The following is an 18904-nucleotide window of genomic DNA, read 5'->3' on the forward strand; positions in this document are numbered from 1 at the left end:
CCAAACGTCTTGACTAAACTACTCGAACTAAAAAACAAAACGGCACAAGCTGCATCCCAAATGGCACACTATACACTATGCACTCATGCACTTACACACTCAACAGGATAGTATATGTATGTAGTGTTGTCCCAAATGGCACACTAATGTTTTTTTACTAAGCGGAAATTCAAACCGTTTCCCTGATGACGTTTGACGGTGGCCAAATCAGTGAAATAAACAACCGAATTATCAAACAATACCTGCCGTGAGTATTGCCGCATTCACCATCGGGAGGCGCTATAATCACTCGTAGTAGAATTTTGCTTTCACCATCCAAAATAAATAAAGTTATCCAACATGTGCGTCCGATAGCTCCGCCCCTTCCGCTACGTAAGCAAACCTGCGGTCGTTGAGTGCCTGAAGTGTCCATCAGTCCATCATTACACACTTCATTTTAGCGGCTGAATGAGTGCATCATCCGGGTAATTAAAGTGCACTTAATTTTTTTTAGAGTTTTCAGTATGAACACACTACTTACACTATTTATAATACAAAATGGCGTAGAATAGTGCATAAGTATGCGATTTGGGACACAGCTACACTCTCCTGAACCTAATTATTACTCAAGAGAATCAGTTAACTGGACGAGTTCACGAACAAGCTCATTGCAATCTCGCATAGATTTTAGACAAGAGCATTTATCATGAATCAAAATAAAACTAAATTTCTCTCAGACTAGTCCTCGCAAGAGAGAGACTGTCCTCACGGAGACCCATTTATCACCAAGCCCCAAGAAAGAGTAAGAGTGAGTGTGATCGCCATAGCAGTTAGGGCCGGCTTTTTAAATGCTATGCCGACCAGCGATTGGTGGTGCGATCCCAGTGTCAGCGGGAAACATCATCAGCATGGAATGAGGATCCTCCAATGCCGTTCTTCCCTGAAGCACACATAAAAGACACACCCACACACAGACAGAAGCGCACACACATAACCCCAAAGTATGTTCCTCAGGGGAACAAAACAAGGCTAATAATATTGACCTTAAAATAATTTTTAAAAAATTAAAAGCTGCTTTTAATTCTAGCCGAAATAAAACAAATCAGACTTTCTCCAGAAGAACAAATATTAGAGGAAATACAGTGAAAAATTCCTGAATCTGTTCAACATCAAGGAAATATTTAAAAAAGAAACAAAAATAATAAATGAATAAATAAAAATGTAAAAAAATAAAACAAAACAAAAATCACAGGAGGGCGAATCATTTTGACTTCAACTGTACATATAGCTCAATATTTAATAATGATTGTCCATAATCACTCACGTCCAGTGTGGGCTCGTCGTCCACTATTGATAATTTGACGATGTACGGATTTACAGACTACGAGGAAGACAAGAAACAATAAGTCTCACAGAGATATTGAAACAAAAGTCTCAGATGTTGCAATATTGCGTGCAAACTTCAGTGCTAAATTTGAGGATATATGAAGAGTTCAGGTGCTAAACGCCACTTCCACCAAAAATGAGCTAATGATATTGAGCGAATGCTTTAAGCACGTAATACACCATCAACAAATAGATTTGCTTCTAATTATCTGAATCGCAGTGTGAGCACATATAACAGTTTGATGGGCAAAGGCAAGTGGCATTTATGCGACTTTTGCCATCTACCGAGAACCAACCAGAAGACGCAAATCGAATCATATGTTTTCAATGTAAAGCTGATCTGCTGACTTTTATGAGGCTGTTTTACTCCGCTTTCGATTTCAATTTTAAAAGATGGAGTTCGATGAACTGGACAAGCCTGTCCGCCTGTCAGCGCATGGCAAATGAAAACGTCCCTTACCTCAAAACTCTGTGCATTATAAGGAAAAGAAAACACACTGTACAGTCAGAAGTTTAGCATGCATTCATAACATGTTTTTGCGCGGCTGTGCAACTTTGAATGAGTCTGATTTACTATACATTAAACAGCAACTGCGTTTCACGAAAGACGGAGTTAAGATGCCGTTCTTTCATCCCACGTGGATGCTATGAGGATAAACAAAAGACCAAGACCTCGAGTATGGTGAGAATGAATGAATGACAGCTTCTAAAAGTGTCTGAGAGGCATCCCTATTTTGCCCAGAAGGCCTACCCTGTGTTTTATTTGCTAATTTAAGCTCTTTTTAAAAGACAAATGTAAAGTATAAAACTCTACATTATTTATATTACTTCATAATACGTCTGATCAGCTTTTTAATATTAATGGACAAAGCACAGATAATGAGGTTTCACAATGTTTTAAACTACAATAGTTGAATCTTCCAAGCTTAGCTTACAATGTTTACATCGTTGTACTTACATTAAATCTAAATCCCAAATATCCGAAAATGACAACAGACTGCTCAGATTTAATTAATGTTATTGCTTAATGCACTTGATAGATTTCATTTATTCATTTTCCTTCTGCTTTTTCCCTGGTTTATCACAGCGGAATGAATCGCCACTTACTTGACAGATTTATATATTTTTAATTTTAGGTGTTTTATGTGTTTTTAATTCAATCTTTAGTGATTTTCAACTAATTACACTGTCTTGTCGTGGATTTAGAGGTTTTTGCAAAAAAAAAGCAGACGTGGATTTAGCTGGTTTTGACGCAAAAGAAAATTGACCTTGTTAAAAAACCAAAGAATTGTCTAAAGTGGCACTTATGAAAAAATGTATTTTATTTACTAGCTAATGACCTTATTACATAAAAAAAAAGAAACTTCTGAACATAATTATAGGAGCCTGATAGAAAATGCTCATTCACAAGAAAAGAGGTCTGATGGATTTAGAGGGATTTTGCATCTGAACTCTTCATACAGACTAAAATAAAGGCGTATTTACTTCATATTTCCTGTAGTTGACCAGTAGCGCTAACAGAACGACAGAATCATATCCATGCTGGGATCGACTGGAAACATCTGACAGGATCTGAACAAAAAGACGCAAATTAAATGAATGAAATTAGCATTTAGATAAGAAAAACGATTTAATGGAAAATCAGAGTTTTACCTGTAAGATGGCCTCAAATATACTGTTGATCATCACATACTCCAGTATGGTGTTCTGGCTAATATTATCGGTCACCTAAAAGAAAAAGACAACTTTTTTAAAGCCCACAAAACCTACTACAGTTTGTAGAAATCGTCACTGTTGTAACTGTTATATTGATAATATTAATCAAATTAGTAATAATTAAAGTAATTGTTGCTGCAAAAGTATTTCTACCCAATGTATTAAATAAACTGAGGTTTGTTGGCATATGCTGTGGGAAATAAGTATTGAACACATCACCATATTCACCATTTGCCGTTGGCTTGAAATTTTCACCAGATCTTTATACAACCAAAGAAATCCAAATAGGCAAATAAAACAAATCTAATTAGTTTACAAATTAAGTTATGCATAATAAAAAAGAAATGACGCAGGAAAAATGTATTGAACACATGAAGGGAGCTGTAGTTTGTCAGTGAAAGACAAGACAGCAGCTGAAATCTCTCAGTAGCTCTTCAGCAACCCTCTGCCCTTCCTCAGTGTAAATGAATATCAGCTGCTTCAGTTTAACATCTACAATAGAAGGAGGATGAAGATGAACCCAGGGTGGACATTTCAGCAGGACACTCATTCAAAACACAGCCCAGGAGACTCTCAGATACTTTCAGAGAAAGGAAATCAAGCTGTAGAATGGCCCAGCCAATCACCTGACTTAAATCCAATAGAAATTACACGATAAAGCTGATATTTGATAAACGATACTCACAGATCCATCAAGATTTTGACACTCTGTTGAAGTCTGTAAGATACTCACACCCGAGCAATGCATGAGGCTTCATTCTCCATACTGGAGGCGTCTTTAAGCTGCCGTCACCAATGTAATTATTAAATACATTGCAGTAGTTCAGCACTTTCTCCTTGTGTTATGTCATTGTTATTACACATAACTGGCTTTTTTTTGTTTGTATTTTTGTGTTTGTATTGTTTGGATTTACCAAAATCTGGTTCAATTCCATGTCAACAGCTCCTTTAGATAATAATATCATTCCCAGGAAAAACAAGACGTGTTCAATACTTTCCCTCCCACTGTATATTACTGTTTAGGCTGATAAGAGTATGGTAAATATTATTTATGACAAATAAAACAAGTGAATATCAATATCAATATAGATAAAGAGGAAGAAAAATGTGCAATTGAAGTGTAGTGTGAACACATGATCTGCAAAATACACCTCAAAAAAATAAGTTTCATTTACAAACATGAAGAAAAATGTATTTTAGTGTGCTTTCACACCTACACTCTTGTTTGGGAACCTGTCTCGTTTGCCCAGTTAGCGCGGTTCGTTTGGCATATGTGAAACCACCAATCACGCTTGGGTCCGCAGCAAAACAAACGCTCCGAGATCGCTTGAATGAGGGAGTCTTGGCTCGATTGAAACTCTGGAGTGGATTGATTGTAGTGAGAAAGCAAACGATCCAAGCCCGGTTATAACACAGTGTTTTATGGATATGTAAAAGGCATACAGCTATATGAACGGAGAGTTATGAGTAGGGCGGGAGGTCATTCAACAGACATCCCAAGTCTCCTGGAAGTCTCGGTAGTCTCCCGCAATTGCACATAGACTCCCGGATGCCCGCAAACGAGTGATAATCTCCCGGTAATCACGCGTCTCCCTCCTGGTCCTCAAATACGTCGCGCACCCTTCTCACCCCTCCCCACTGCATCCCTCTTTAAGTTAAAACAATTATTTGTAGAGTAAATAAATTCACAAATAATTACTGTGAAACATGCTAAACTAAAAGTGAGGATTTAATTTAAGAACAATATAATGAAAATGTATAACCTTAAAGTAAAAATCTGTTACACTTTATTTTGATGGTCCGTTTGTTGAATTAAAGTTTCATTGCATCTTCATAACAACTAATTCTCATTAGATTATAAGTAGACTGTTAGGTTGGGGTTTGGGTTAGTGTAAGTTAAACATGTACTTGCTAAGTTTCTTATAGTCAGTTAAACGTCAGCAGTATCAGCAGATATTAAGGAGACAGTCTACTAATACTCAAATGGACCATCAAAATAAATTTTTACCGTAAAAAGAAAAACTATTCGATTTTGTAATTACATTTCGTACAAATAAATTTTCCAAATAGGAAAATATTGGTAATTTATATGCTCAAATATATGCTTGATGCAGGGGTCACCAGTCTCTGTCCTAAAGGGCCGGTGTCCCTGCAGGGTTTAGCTCCAACCTGCCTCAACACACCTGCCTGGGTGTTTCAAGTATACCTAGTAAGACCTTGATTAGCTTGTGTTTGATTAGAGTGGGAGCTCAAATCTGCAGGTCACCGGCCCTCCAGGAACAAGTTTGGTGACCCCCTGCTCTAATGAATGAATGAACGAACGAACGAACGAACGGATCGACCGACCATTCAATCAATCAACCAATCAATCAATCAGTAATTTAAATAATATACAGTATAAACAGTTGTCAAAATTCAAAAAGTCAAACTTATTCGCTTTTCTGTGGATTTTCTTTCTCAAATATTTCCCAGATGATGTTGAATTTTTCACAGTATGTCCGATAATATTTTTTCTTCTAGAAAAAGTCTTATTTGTTTTATTTCGGCTAGAATAAAATCAGTTTTTAATAATTTTAAAGCCATTTTAAGGTCAATATTATTAGCCCCTTTAAGCTATATTAGTTTTGGATTGTCTACAGAACAAACCACTGTTATACAATGACTTGCCTAATTACCATAACTTTACCCTAATTAACCTAATTAAGCCTTTAAATGGCACTTTAAGCTGTATAGAAGTGTTTTGAAGAATATCTAGTCTAATATTATTTACTGTCATCATGGCAAAGATAAAATAAATCAGGTATTAGAAATGAGTTATTGAAACTATTATGTTTAGAAACGTGTTGATATCTTCTCTGCGTTAAACAGAAATTGGGGGGGAAAAAATAAACAGAGGGGTGGATAATTCAGAAAGGCTAATAATTCTGGCTTCAACTGCATATATATGTGGGTTAGCAGGTAAATATGTTTGTTTTTGGTGCAGTGTATCGCCCCATTGATTCCACTGCATAAGTAAATGAGGAAAGTGGAGTGGAGCACAAATAATGCAAACAATTTTCATATGATCTGAAATGAAATGCAGATTTTGTCCATAAAGTGCACAGAAGAACAAGCGTGCGGATCTTACAGTGACGAGACACAGCAGCAGTTTTAGACACAAACTCTTGAGGCTCTCGGATCCGTCTCCACACAGCAGACTGTCCAGACTCTCCATCAGCTCCTGTGCAAACCATCAAAACACAACTTCAACAACACAACAACCAAGACATTCATATTTCTTTAGGCTTAGTCCCTTATTTATCAGAGGTCGAACAGAGGAATGAACTGCCAACTATTTTGGCATATGTTTTACGCCGCTGATGCCCTTCAAGCCGCAACCCAGTACTGGGAAACACTCATCACACACACACACCCTCATATACTATGGTCAATTTAGTTAATCAATTTCCCTATAGCACATGTGCTTGGACTGTGGGGGAAACTGGAGCACCTGGAGGTTCAGGATTGGTAGAGCTACGCATCAATGAATTGGCTCTTCAGTGTTTGAACTCTCAGTAATGACTAAATCACACTGAACTGAGCTAAACTGAACTGTACTGAACTTAAACACTAAAACCTGAACCACACTGTTCCAGTTACTATGACCATTTATGTGAAGCTGCTTTGACACAATCTACATTGTAAAAGCGCTATACAAATAAAGCTGAATTGAATTGAATTGGAGGAAACCTATGCCAACACGGGGAGAACATGCAAACGCGAACCAGCAACTTTCATGATGTGAGGCAACAGTTCGCCACTGTGTCGCCAAAAACAAAAGATTGCATTTAAATAAAAAACGAACCTTCATCCTGAGCTCGGCTTTGTCGAAGCCTATCAGCATGTTGATGATGTCGAAGCCGGTGGCGGATTTGTTTTTTTGGTGAACTCCTCTAAACAGCGCACAGAGCGTCTGCAGAAACAAAGCAAAACATGTCTTGTTTTTGTCGTTTAAGATAAAAGTTGGTCCCACTTGATATTAAGTGACCTTAACTACTATGTACTCAAAGTTAAATGAAGAATTTAGTACAATGCATCTATTATGTACATGTTTTTACATTGTACTAATATATTTGCAAAATGATCTGGCTTGCAATTACATATTTCTGTAATTACATTTAGAATTACACGGTTGACCCTTCCTTTATTTTAACCCAACCTTTAACCTAACTGTCCCTGACTTCACTCTGAGCCCACTTCAAGAGCACCAGAATTGTTGTGCAACACTACATGAACACCGTGGGTACACTGTACTTATTTTCGGATTTAAATACATAGTAATCAAGGCCACCTAATATAAAGTGGCATCTAAATGTCTTATAAAACACAATTGCAAACATGATTAGAAATATCAAGCTTTTTCCCTAAATATATTTATTGGGTTTTGTTTGAACTTCAGAACAAACTAAAGAGAAAAATAGAGAAACATTAAAAGCTCTGAAATCAAACAAATGGTCAAAAGGATGAAAGTAAATACATAAATGAAATACACACATTCAAATAATCACAATACATAACAAAAAATAAAAATATGAAGAAATACACTCACTGGCCACTTTATTAGGTCAAATTTAACGCACATTTCTAATCACAGCGTTCATACACATTTTTACCAGTAAAATTCCATGACTTTCGATCACACTGAACACTTTTCGGTTTTGAGAACGCGAGGTGCATCGTACTGCTTTTTTATTAAAGAGAAAGGCAGTGCACTGTGCTTTTTATGTCGCTAGGCAACCACTGCACCACTGCTGTTGATATCGTTATAATTGTAATATTTTTTGATGTGGTGATATTCAGAATTTCAGAAGTCTTACAGCTTCAGATAACTTGAAAGTGACCTAAAACAGCTAATTATAGCGTGTGCATGAATACATTTACTATGTTTTTGTTTCATGCAATGTCTACATACAGTTTTCGTGGTAAAAGAAAAGCGATGCATGTTTAAATTTATTACAGCATATCTTAAAATACGCAGCAATCTATTTAGTTTCAGTTTATACTTAGCAACTCGATTAAGATAATCTGCTACATTTTACACAGGCTCATGAAAATTGGACAATAGAAGATTGGAAAAACCCTGGTCTGACGAGTCTTGATTTCTGCTGCCACATTCGGATGGTCGGGTCGGAATTTGGCGTCAAAAACATGAAAGCATGGATCCATCCTGCCTTGTCTCAACGGTTCAGGCTGGTGCGGGTGATGGTGTAATGGTGTAGGGGATATTTTCTTGGCACGCTTTGGGTCCATTAGTACCAATTGAGCATTGTGTCAACGCCACAGCCTACCCACGTATTGTTGCTGACCATGTCCATCCCTTTAAGACCACAGTGTAACCATCTTCTAATGGCTACTTCTAGCAGAACAACCTGCCATGTTATGTCAGACTGGCTTCCTGAACATGACAATGAGTTCACTGTACTCAAATGGCCTCCACAGTCACCAGATCTCAATCCAATAGAGCACCTTTGGGATGTGGTGGAATGGGAGATTCGCATCATGGATGTGCAGCAGACAAATCTGCAGCAACTGCGTGATGCTATCATGTCAATATGGGGCAAAATCTCTAAGGAATATTTCCAGTACCTTGTTAAAACTATTCCATGAAGGATTAAGGCAGTTCTGAAGGCAAAAAGCGGTCCAACCCGGTACTAGTAAAATGTACCTAATAAAGTGGCCAGTCAGTGTATTTAAGCCTTCAAATGTCACTTTGACCTGAATACTAGTATCTTGAATAATATCTAGTCAAATATTATTTACTGTCATCATGGCAAAGTTAAAATAAATCAGTTATTAGAAATAAGCTATTACAACTATTATGTTTAGAAATGTGTTGAAAAGATCCTCTCTCTCTTAAACTGGGGGAATAAAACATACAGGGGGCCAATAATTCTGACTTCAACTGTGTATTCCAGCAAAACAAAACATTGCGATGTCAGTTTTTTTCCAATATTATACAGCCCCACTTCGTACAAATATTCTCCAAATGCTGATGCGTTGTACCTGAAGAGCATTGACTACTTTGATCTGGTGCTCTTCGGCCAGAGCTTGAACACAGTGATGAAACAAACTGTTGATGTTGTCTTTGATCTTCATGAACTCATCTCCATCCAGAGACTCCAGCTTCCCCTCCAGATACTCCAGATTGACCTGAAAGAAAATACAGAGATCAATAATATACAGCATAAGTTTTAGTTATTATACTTCTGAATGTAATTTTTGTATGCAGTCTTGGTCAACATTGTGATAATAATACTGTATTTCTCAATAAAAGCTTCAGCAAACTAATCGCAAGAACAAAACTTGATACCATCAAAAGCCTAGGATATCTGCCACTGACCTTCATCAAGAAGAGCTCATCCCAGAAGCGAGGACTGTTCTTAGTCGGGTCTTCTTTCTGTTGGCAAAGAGCAAAAACTTTGTTCAGGGGTCTAATACGACTTCATGACATAATCCTGGATTATTTTGTTAGCCTTTCCTTTGTGTTCAATTTACCTTAAGTTCATATTTATTATACATATTTAAAAAAAAAACAGGTATTTTATATACTCATCTATAGTTTAAATTTATTACCCTTTCGTTATGTTTGGGATAAAAACATCTACATTTAAAATTTAAAAAAAAAAGCTTAGTTAGTGGTTTTTATATGGATTTAAAGGCCGATCAAACTGAACACTTTTCAGTTTTGAGAATGCGAGGTGCTTATTAAAGAAAAAAGCAGTGCACTGCGCTTTTTATGTCGCTAGGCAACCACTGCACCACTGAGCGCTGCTGTTGATATTGTTATAATTGTAATATTTTATAATGTTGCGATATTCAGAATTTCAGAAGTCAAACAGCTTCAGATAATTTGAAAGTGACCTAAAACAGCAAAATATAGTCTGTGCATAAATACATTTACGATGTTTTTGTTTACTCCATGTAGTTCTGAGAGCTGATTTTCTCAGACATATCAAGGTAAATGCACAAAGGTCTCCCTCACTCACTGACTCACTCATACTATAGTCCAAATAAAAGCCAGAAACTAAGCACTGCACTATGCACTGCAACTGATGATAATCGGTAAAAACACAAATTGTACCCCTTCCCAAAAGGGAAAACCACCAACAATCATGCATGATTACATGGTGTCGTGGCTTTGCAACTAAAAAAATGGCATTATAATGGAAGTCAATGAGGTAAAAAAAAAGCCACCAACATAACGAAAGGGGAGTCAATTTGCCAAAAGTGTACTGTTGGGTTCTTGACAATCCTGAAAGCATTTTCATTTTTTTGCATTTACTTTTAAAAAGTTTTCATCACACCACTCAACCAATGAACATAAACAGATTGTTTATTGTTATTATTAGTGCCTTACTGAATGAACACTGTGCTACATCCGAAATACTGCACTATTATGTCTTTCTTTTCTTTTTTATTCCTTTAAAACATTTTCAAAACATTCCTTTAAAACAATTTTATTAATTTTTGCTTTTTATTGTTTTTATATCTTATACTTGTATTTTATGTTTCTTTTACTCCTGTTTATGTAGAGCACTTTGCATTACCATTGTGCATGACATGTGCTATATAAATATAAAATAATATTTTAATAATCAATAATTTGTGTTTTTTTCATCAACTAAATTGAAGCACAAATTACTCAATTTAGGTCAGAATGATTTCTCTATAATTTTTCAAACTCTTCTCACTTTTTATGGGTTTCAGTCTTCTGGGGCCACATGTATCAACGCTGCGTACGCACAAAAACTTTGCGCACGCCAAGTTTCACGCTCACGTTTGGATTTACTAACGATGAAATGAACATGAGAATGTGCGTTGGTCTACGACAACTTGTCTGGCGTACGTGCATTTCTTGTGTGTGTTTGTTTTATTTCCATTGGCGACTCCTAGAGGCAGTTGTGTTAAATTGCACACTACAAAGTATCTTTGAGCCGTGCAATGGCAGCTGTATGAGACGGGATCATCCGCATATCTAGCATGTATATAAGGTTTCCATATTATGCAGTTGACCAGCCAAAAATTAAAGCGCAATTTTCAGCGATCACCGGTTTTCCCAATGTAATCGGAGCGATCGACTGCACGCACATTGCTATAAAGGCGCCATCTGAAGACGAATATGCATACGTGAAATCGGAAACATTTCCATTCTATAAATGTGCAATTAATTTTTGATGCTTAAATGAGCTTAACATAATACACACACTTATTAATGATCCCTACTTGTCTTCCTCGTGATGAAGAGTAGGCAAAATCTGATATGTAGTGAGGGAAAAAAGAAGATGAGTTCATCAGACGCTGGATTCGAACCGAGTTCAAGATTGATAGTGTCAAAACATGTTACCATGCGCTTCACCAGCTACGCCACTCGCGCAGTTGATGTACACTCTCTTTAATTTTGTCGTCTCTGTCTATCAAACAGGCGAGAGTCACTCTATTTGCACTTAGCCTAAATAGACACTACAAAATTGTACACCTTTACATCTGGCTACTTCTTTTTTAATTCACTCACAGTGCGATGTTCAGACCCCACCGCGTTAACCGCGTCAGCTAAACTCTCCCACTCTATTTTTTTTTCTTTTGTTATTAATTCTGAAGGACAAATTTGCAAATACACCGCTTTTTTCCAGTCTACCTCTGTTAAGAGCACGTCCAATTCACATTCTGTTCAAAGTTTATCTTTTTACTTGCTTTTGTCATTGCTTTTTCATTTGGTTTTGCCAAAGTCGAGTCATTAGCATATTCATTAGGGGGAGGAGGCAGGGAGGGGTTTTGCACTCGTGCACATGCTCTCAGTTTCACGTTAATTCGGATATAGAAAGAGTATATGCGTAGGATTCAGCGTACGCAGTGTTTCATACATCTGCTAAAGTACATTTACAGCCTTGTCAATACGCAATGTTTTAGTATGAATTCAACGCAAGTCTTCGTACACGAGGCCCCTGGTGAACACAAAAAAGGATACTCTAAAAAATGTTGAATAAAAACAGCTATTATCATCAATAGTAGGAACAAAATAACTTTATATTTACCTTATTTATACTTAAAGCCCCTTATTTTGAGTTGAACAGATAAAAAAAAGAGACTCAAACAGGTTTGGATCAAGCTGAAGGCGAGTAAATGATGACAGAATTCATTTTTAGGTAAACTATGGCTTTAACATGCATCTCTGAAATGAAAATAATAATGAAATAACTTACCATGAATATCTCATCATACATCAGCACCACCTTCTCCTTCAGCGGTTTCTTTGAGGAGGACGTTCTCCTCAGCAGACCTGCTTTCTTCTCAGTCTGAGCCATAGCTAACAAACACACACACACGCTACAAAAACACACATTAGTAAGACTAAATCTTCCTTACTTCAGGCAAGACACTGCGAGTGAAGAGGGTAAAAAGCCTAATATATCTGTCTTTACTAGTTTAAATACAGATGAAGGAAAAATTATGATCCCTCCGGTGTTTTTATATATATGTATATGAGCAATTCCAGCGTTATGGATGTGACATTTGCAGTAAAAACTCAACACATAAATTGACAGAGAAAGTATATGGCTGATTCCAGCGTTATGGATGAGACATTTGCAGTAAAAATTCAAAACATAAATTAGCAGAGAAAGTATACGTTAACATTATATTGAACCATCTGTTTATATTTTCCAAAACAACTAACCACAGAGTTATGGGATCAAAAAAATTCAATCTGTGAACATTTTTATACTTTAAATGTGGAAAATAAACAAGCGTTATGGATGTGACAAAAAAAGTCTGCGAGTTTACAGTATACAACATATTTCGTAGAAATTCTGTGAATTAAACTGCACAACCCAAAATAAATAATGCTCAACAAAAGGTTAAGAGTTGGCTCTTTATAGAACAAAACTGATTGATTTTATTTTATTTTGACATTTTTGCATTTTTGAGGGAAAAGCTTTGTTATGGATGTGACACTTTTTCGTTATGGATGTGACGGATGTGAAATTGCCATTTGTTTGACTTTGGTAAATCAAATATAATAGTTTGAAAACATTGACAGAGACATTTTTAAGTATTTTTAAAGTACTGTAAAACACTTGCCTGCGCAAAAAATGCAGAAACGGTTTTGCTATTTTGGTGAAAACATTTTTCTTTTCATGGCAAGGTTGACATTTTCATGGAATTGCTCATATGTTAACATTATATTGAAAAATTTGATTATATTTTCTAGAGCAACTAGCCACAGAGTTTTGGGAGCAGAAAAATATCAATCTGTAAACGTGTTTTGTACTGTAAATGAGGAAAATAAGCATGCGTTATGGATGTGACAAAAAAGTCTGAGAGTTTACAGTATACAACACACTTTGTAGAAATTATGTGAATTAAACTGCACAACCCAAAAGAAATAATGCTAATCAAAAGGATTAGAGTCGGCTCTCTACAAAACAAAAATGATTGGTTTTTTTTTATTTAATATTTTCACATTTCTGAGGAAAAAGTGTCGTTATGGATGTGACATCTCTCTGTTATGGATGTGACGCATGTGAAATTACCATTTGTGTGACTTTGGTAAATCAAAAAGAATAGTTTAAAAAACATTGACAGATGCATTTTTGAGTATTTTTAAAGTACTGTAATATACTTGCTTACACAAAAAACCCAGAAATGGTTTCCGTATTTTGGTGAAAACTTTATTTTTTTTTCATGGCAAGGTTGACATTTGCACGGAATTGCTCAAATAAATATATATATATATATATATATATATATATATATATATATATATATATATATATATATATATATATATATATATATATATATATATTTCCCAAGTGATGTTTAACAGAGCAAGGACATTTTTTACAGTATTTTGTTGTTTGTTTGTTTTTATTTTGAGAGGAATAAAAGCAGTTTTCAATTGTTTAAAATAACTTATAATTAGGTCAGCCTAATATTTTTATTTATTTTTTATTTGGCTAAAGAACAAACCACTGTTGTCCAATAACTTGCCTAATTATCCTAATTAACCTTTAAATGATACTTTAAGCTGAATACTAGTGTCTTGAAAAAAAATATCTAGTCAAATATTATTTACTGCCATCATGGCAAAAACAAAAAAAAAATAGTTATTAGAATTTAGTTTCCTGTATTCTATATTATAATTCCACAATATGTATAATACACTACCTGACAAAAGTCTTGTCATCAATCTCAGTTGTAAGAGCCACAAATAATAACTTGACTTCTAGTTGATCATTTGGAAAAGTGGCAGAAGATTTTGGATTTTTCTGATGAATCATCTGTTGAGCTGCATCCCAATCATCACAAATACTGCAAAAGGCCTACTGGAACCAACATGGAGCAAAGATTCTCATAGAAATCAGACAATTTTTGTAAAGGAAACATCATGGTTTGGGGTTACATTCAGTATGAGGGCGTGCAAAAGATCTGCAGAGTGGATGTCAACATCAACAGCCTGAGGTATCAAGACATTTGTGCTGCCCATTACATTACAAACCACAGGAGAGGGCAAATTCTCCAGCAGGATAGCGCTCCTGCTCATACTTCAGCATCCACATCAAAGATCCTGAAAGCAAAGAAGGTCAAGCTGCTCCAGGACTGGCCAGCCCAGTCACCAGATATGAACATTATTGAGCATGTCTGGGGTAAGATGAAGATTGAAGATGAACACAAAGTGTCTTGATGAACTCTGGGAGTCCTACAGGAATGCTTTCTTTGCCATTCCAGATGACTTTATTAATAAGTGATTGGAGTCATTGCAGAGATGTATGGATGCAGTTCTCCAAGCTCATGATGGAGTCAGACACAATATTCAGTCTGTCTCCACTGCAGCAGACTTTATATTCTATACTAAACATTATTTCTTTTCAGTGACAAGACTTTTGTTTAAGCAAACTCAGACCTTACTGTCCTAATGAAATTGTTAAAAATCAAGGCATGACCATTTTTTATTGTGCTCAAATAAGCGTAATCTAGAGGCCTTTACCTTTTATATAAGCCACTTCTGATACCAAATCATCAACTAGAAGTCCAGTTATTATTTGTTGTTTCTAAAACTTGGATAGGCGACAACAGATCAGGTAGTATGTGCAGAAAAGCAAAATATCACAGTGTCATTTTTCTCCAATATTGTGCAGCCCTACTTGAAAGTGTAAATATGTTACGTTTTTGTTCCACTGGCCTGAAAAAAATACTTTAAGAAAAGCCAAAAAGGTTGAAATATCAAAACTGACAGAAGCATAAAAATAGAGCTTTTGTCCACAGTGTCATAGAGGTAAAGTTGGTTTAATATGCACACATTCTTTCATTTAGTAGTCTCTATATTGTTTACCATGTTACTTTGAATATTCGATAAGAATTAGCATGCAAGTATGACTTCTAAACAACAGTAACACTATCTAATTCACCGTGAGCAATGCTGTACTTTGATAGTCATTTGCTGCAAATATGATTTTCCTATTTAGAATTTGCAAAGAATACTTTTCTGAAATGATATTATTAAGGGGAATGTCTGAAAATCCGAATATAAAACCAACTTTACCTCCATCACAGTGTCTTGCCTCAAATTCACAGTGTCTTGCAGTTAATTCTGGCTACTCAGGGGTTTAAATGAGGTATAGATGGTTTTATATTCGCACTTTCAAACCTTTGGCGTTTACTAAATAAAACTGGTAAAAAATTGTTGTTATGTTAGAACTATGGAGGTTAGTATTATTTATTTATTTGGTTTTTTATTTATTCATTGTTTTATTTATGCAGAAGTTTATTTATTTGTTCATCTATTTATTTGGGTGATTATTTGAGTATTTATTTATTCGTTGTTTTATTTTTGTAGGAATTTATTTATTTATTTATTTATTTGGGTATTTTGGGGTAGGGTATTTATTCATTGTTTTATTTAAGCAGAAATGTATTTATTTATTTATTTGGGTTTTTATTTATTCATTGTTTTATTTATGCTGGAATTTATTTAGTTATTTATATTTATTTATTTATTTATGGGTTTTTTATCCTGGAATTTGCTTATTTGTTTATTTATATATTTGTTTATTTGGGTATTTGTTTATTCGTTTTTTTTTTTTGTAGTAATTTATTTATCTCTATTATTTGAGTATTTATTTGTGTATTTTTATTTGGGACACATCACAGTGTCTTGCAGTAAATTCAGGCTACTGAGGGGTTTAAATGAGGTAAAGATGGTTTTATATTCACACTTTCAAACCTTTGGCGTTCAATAAAACAGTACAGCATGATTTAAAAAGGCAGTATTTAAAATACAGATTAATATCACACGCTGTTATGAACACAACTTGTGATGCTATCCCTATATTATTTATCACGCTACTTTAAATCTTTGGTCTTAAATTACATACAATTATGACTTCAGAACAAACATTAGATAGAGGTAAAGTTGGTTTTATATTCGCACATTCGTACATTTACCAGTCTCTATATTATTTACCATGTTACTTTGAATATTCGATAAGAATTAGCATGCAAGTATGACTTCTAAATAACAGTAACACTATCTAATTCACTGTGAACAATGCTGTACTTTGATAGTCATTTGCTGCTAAAATGATTACCCTATTTAGAATTTGCAAAGAATACTTTTCTGAAATTAAGTTATTAAGGAGAATGTCTAAATAACGTTATCTGAATTTAAAACCAACTTTACCTCTATAAACATTAGCACTATTTAAATGACTGTGTGAACAATGTTGAACTTTGATAGGCATTGGCTGCTAATATGACTAAGCATTTGTAAAGAAAACATTTATGAAATTATATTAAGAAGGTGAAAGTCTAAATGTCAAACTATGAAACTAACTTTACCCTCAATAAAGTTTAAGGGTATTTAAGCACAGCCCCTGTTTACATCCATGTGTTGTGACAGATTAGCTTTAGCATGTAGCTTCGTAACATAATATACATTAACAAACACTTCACAAGGTACGTTATCATCATATTCATAACTTAAAAAACGTGTTTAATTAATAAAAATGAATATTAATGAATGATAAGTGAGTGTAGAGTCCATTCGGGATGGTCATGCTAGTTGATGAAGGCTAAACTGTTTGACTGTGTATTAATAACTAACGTTAAATAAACACAATTATCACTATGGCGATTAGCTTTGGCATTCAGGCAAGTCTTTAAATGGGAGGTTATATGTATAAAGAAAAGATTTAAACAGTTTGATCATACCTGAGTAAGTGAATCACTGTATTTGTTCCATCACTCTTGAAGCTAAACAGAATCTCTCGGCTGTCTTCCGGTGGGAGCGGAAACCCCGCCCCGCCTGTTGCGGGATGTAACGTGTTTATATTTATTGCACCATGTTTGGACGCTCTGTTGGAATTGTATATTTGTTGTTGCTGTCTCTAATAAAAATATATATTTTAAATAAACAACTGAATGAATAAAAACGTGTTCCTATGATAGTGAATGAATAATAACGTTGTTGAAAGATGTTTTTTTTCTCATTTTTAAAACAAACCATATTTATCAGGTGATCACTTTAATATTGTTCAAGATATTGCAGTGTATGGAAGACTAAACCTGCAAAAACAATAATAAATATGTTATTTTTTAATAAATAAATTAGTCAATTCCCCCATAAAGAAAACAACGAATAAATAAAAACCCAAATAAATAAATAAATAAATACATTTCTGCATACATAAAGCAATGAATAAATAAAAATATCCAAAAATACGCAAATAAGTGAATAAATAAATAAATAAATAAATTCATGCATAAATAAAACAACGAATAAATATATACCTCAAAAATACCCAAATAAATTAATACATTCTTAAAAGAATAAAACAATGAATAAATAAACACCCAAATAATAACCCAAATCAATAAATCAATCAATCAATAACTACATTTCTGCATGAATAAAACTTATTTATTTATTTATTTATTTATTCATGTATTGTTTTATTTATGTAGGAATTAATTAATTAAAGTAATTAAATAAATACATTCCAACATAAAACAATGAATAAATAAATACCCAAATAAAAAAATATATTTCTACATAAATAAAATAATGATTAAATAAAAACCCAAATAAATAAATAAATAATTTAATAATTAATATATTTATTTATGGCAATTCATTCCGCTGTGTCGACCCCAGATTAATAAAGAGACTAAGCCAAAAAGAAATTGAATGATGAATATTTATTTGTTTATTTGCGTTTTTATCTATGTATTGTTTTTACAGGTACCATCCTCTATATCAGTGGTCAGTTATGCAATTTAGTTAATTTACTTAATTAAAAAAATACTTGTTTATGTTAAAACTATGGAGGATAGTAATATTTATTTTGTTTGGGTTTTTATTTATTCATTATTCGTTATTTATGCAGAAGTTTATTTATTTGTTTATCTATTTATTTGGGTAATTATTTGAGTATTGATTGATTCGTTGTTTTTATTTTTTGTAGGAATTTATTTATTTATTTGGGTATTTATTTGGGTATTTTGGGGTGGGGTTTTTATCCATTGTTTTATTTAAGCAAAAATGTATTTAATTGGGTTTTTATTTATTCATTGTTCTATTTCTGCTGGAATTTATTTATTTATTTATTTATATTTATTAATTTATTCATGGTTTTCTTTACGCGAGAATTTACTTATTTGTTTGTTTATTAATTTATATATTTAGGTAATTATTTGGGTATTTATTTATTTATTTGTTTTATTTTTGTAGTCATTTATTTATTTATTTATTTGGGTTTTTATTTACTCATTGTTTTATTTATGCTGG

At 34.1% G+C, this 18904-nt stretch overlaps 1 protein-coding gene across 2 annotated transcripts in view; it reads right to left on the minus strand.

The window, feature by feature from the left end:
- armh3 (armadillo like helical domain containing 3) overlaps positions 1-17386 on the minus strand; it is a 53985-nt gene extending 36599 nt beyond the window's left edge. Inside the window, exons 1-9 of one of the 2 annotated variants that reach the window (XR_012397332.1) lie at positions 17329-17386; positions 12321-12444; positions 9461-9517; positions 9124-9270; positions 6926-7033; positions 6209-6301; positions 3019-3093; positions 2851-2937; positions 1304-1360 (exon numbers count right to left, since the gene is read on the minus strand). Coding sequence is in view for 1 of the 2 variants with exons in the window: in NM_200619.2 (NP_956913.2) it covers positions 1304-1360; positions 2851-2937; positions 3019-3093; positions 6209-6301; positions 6926-7033; positions 9124-9270; positions 9461-9517; positions 12321-12422 (726 nt within the window). In the remaining variant the exon portion in view is untranslated. 2 annotated transcript variants of the gene reach the window in all.
- Positions 17387-18904: the final 1518 nt, after the last annotated feature.

The sequence above is a fragment of the Danio rerio genome, chromosome 22 (genome assembly GCF_049306965.1).
Source record: "Danio rerio strain Tuebingen ecotype United States chromosome 22, GRCz12tu, whole genome shotgun sequence".
NCBI lineage: Eukaryota > Metazoa > Chordata > Actinopteri > Cypriniformes > Danionidae > Danio > Danio rerio.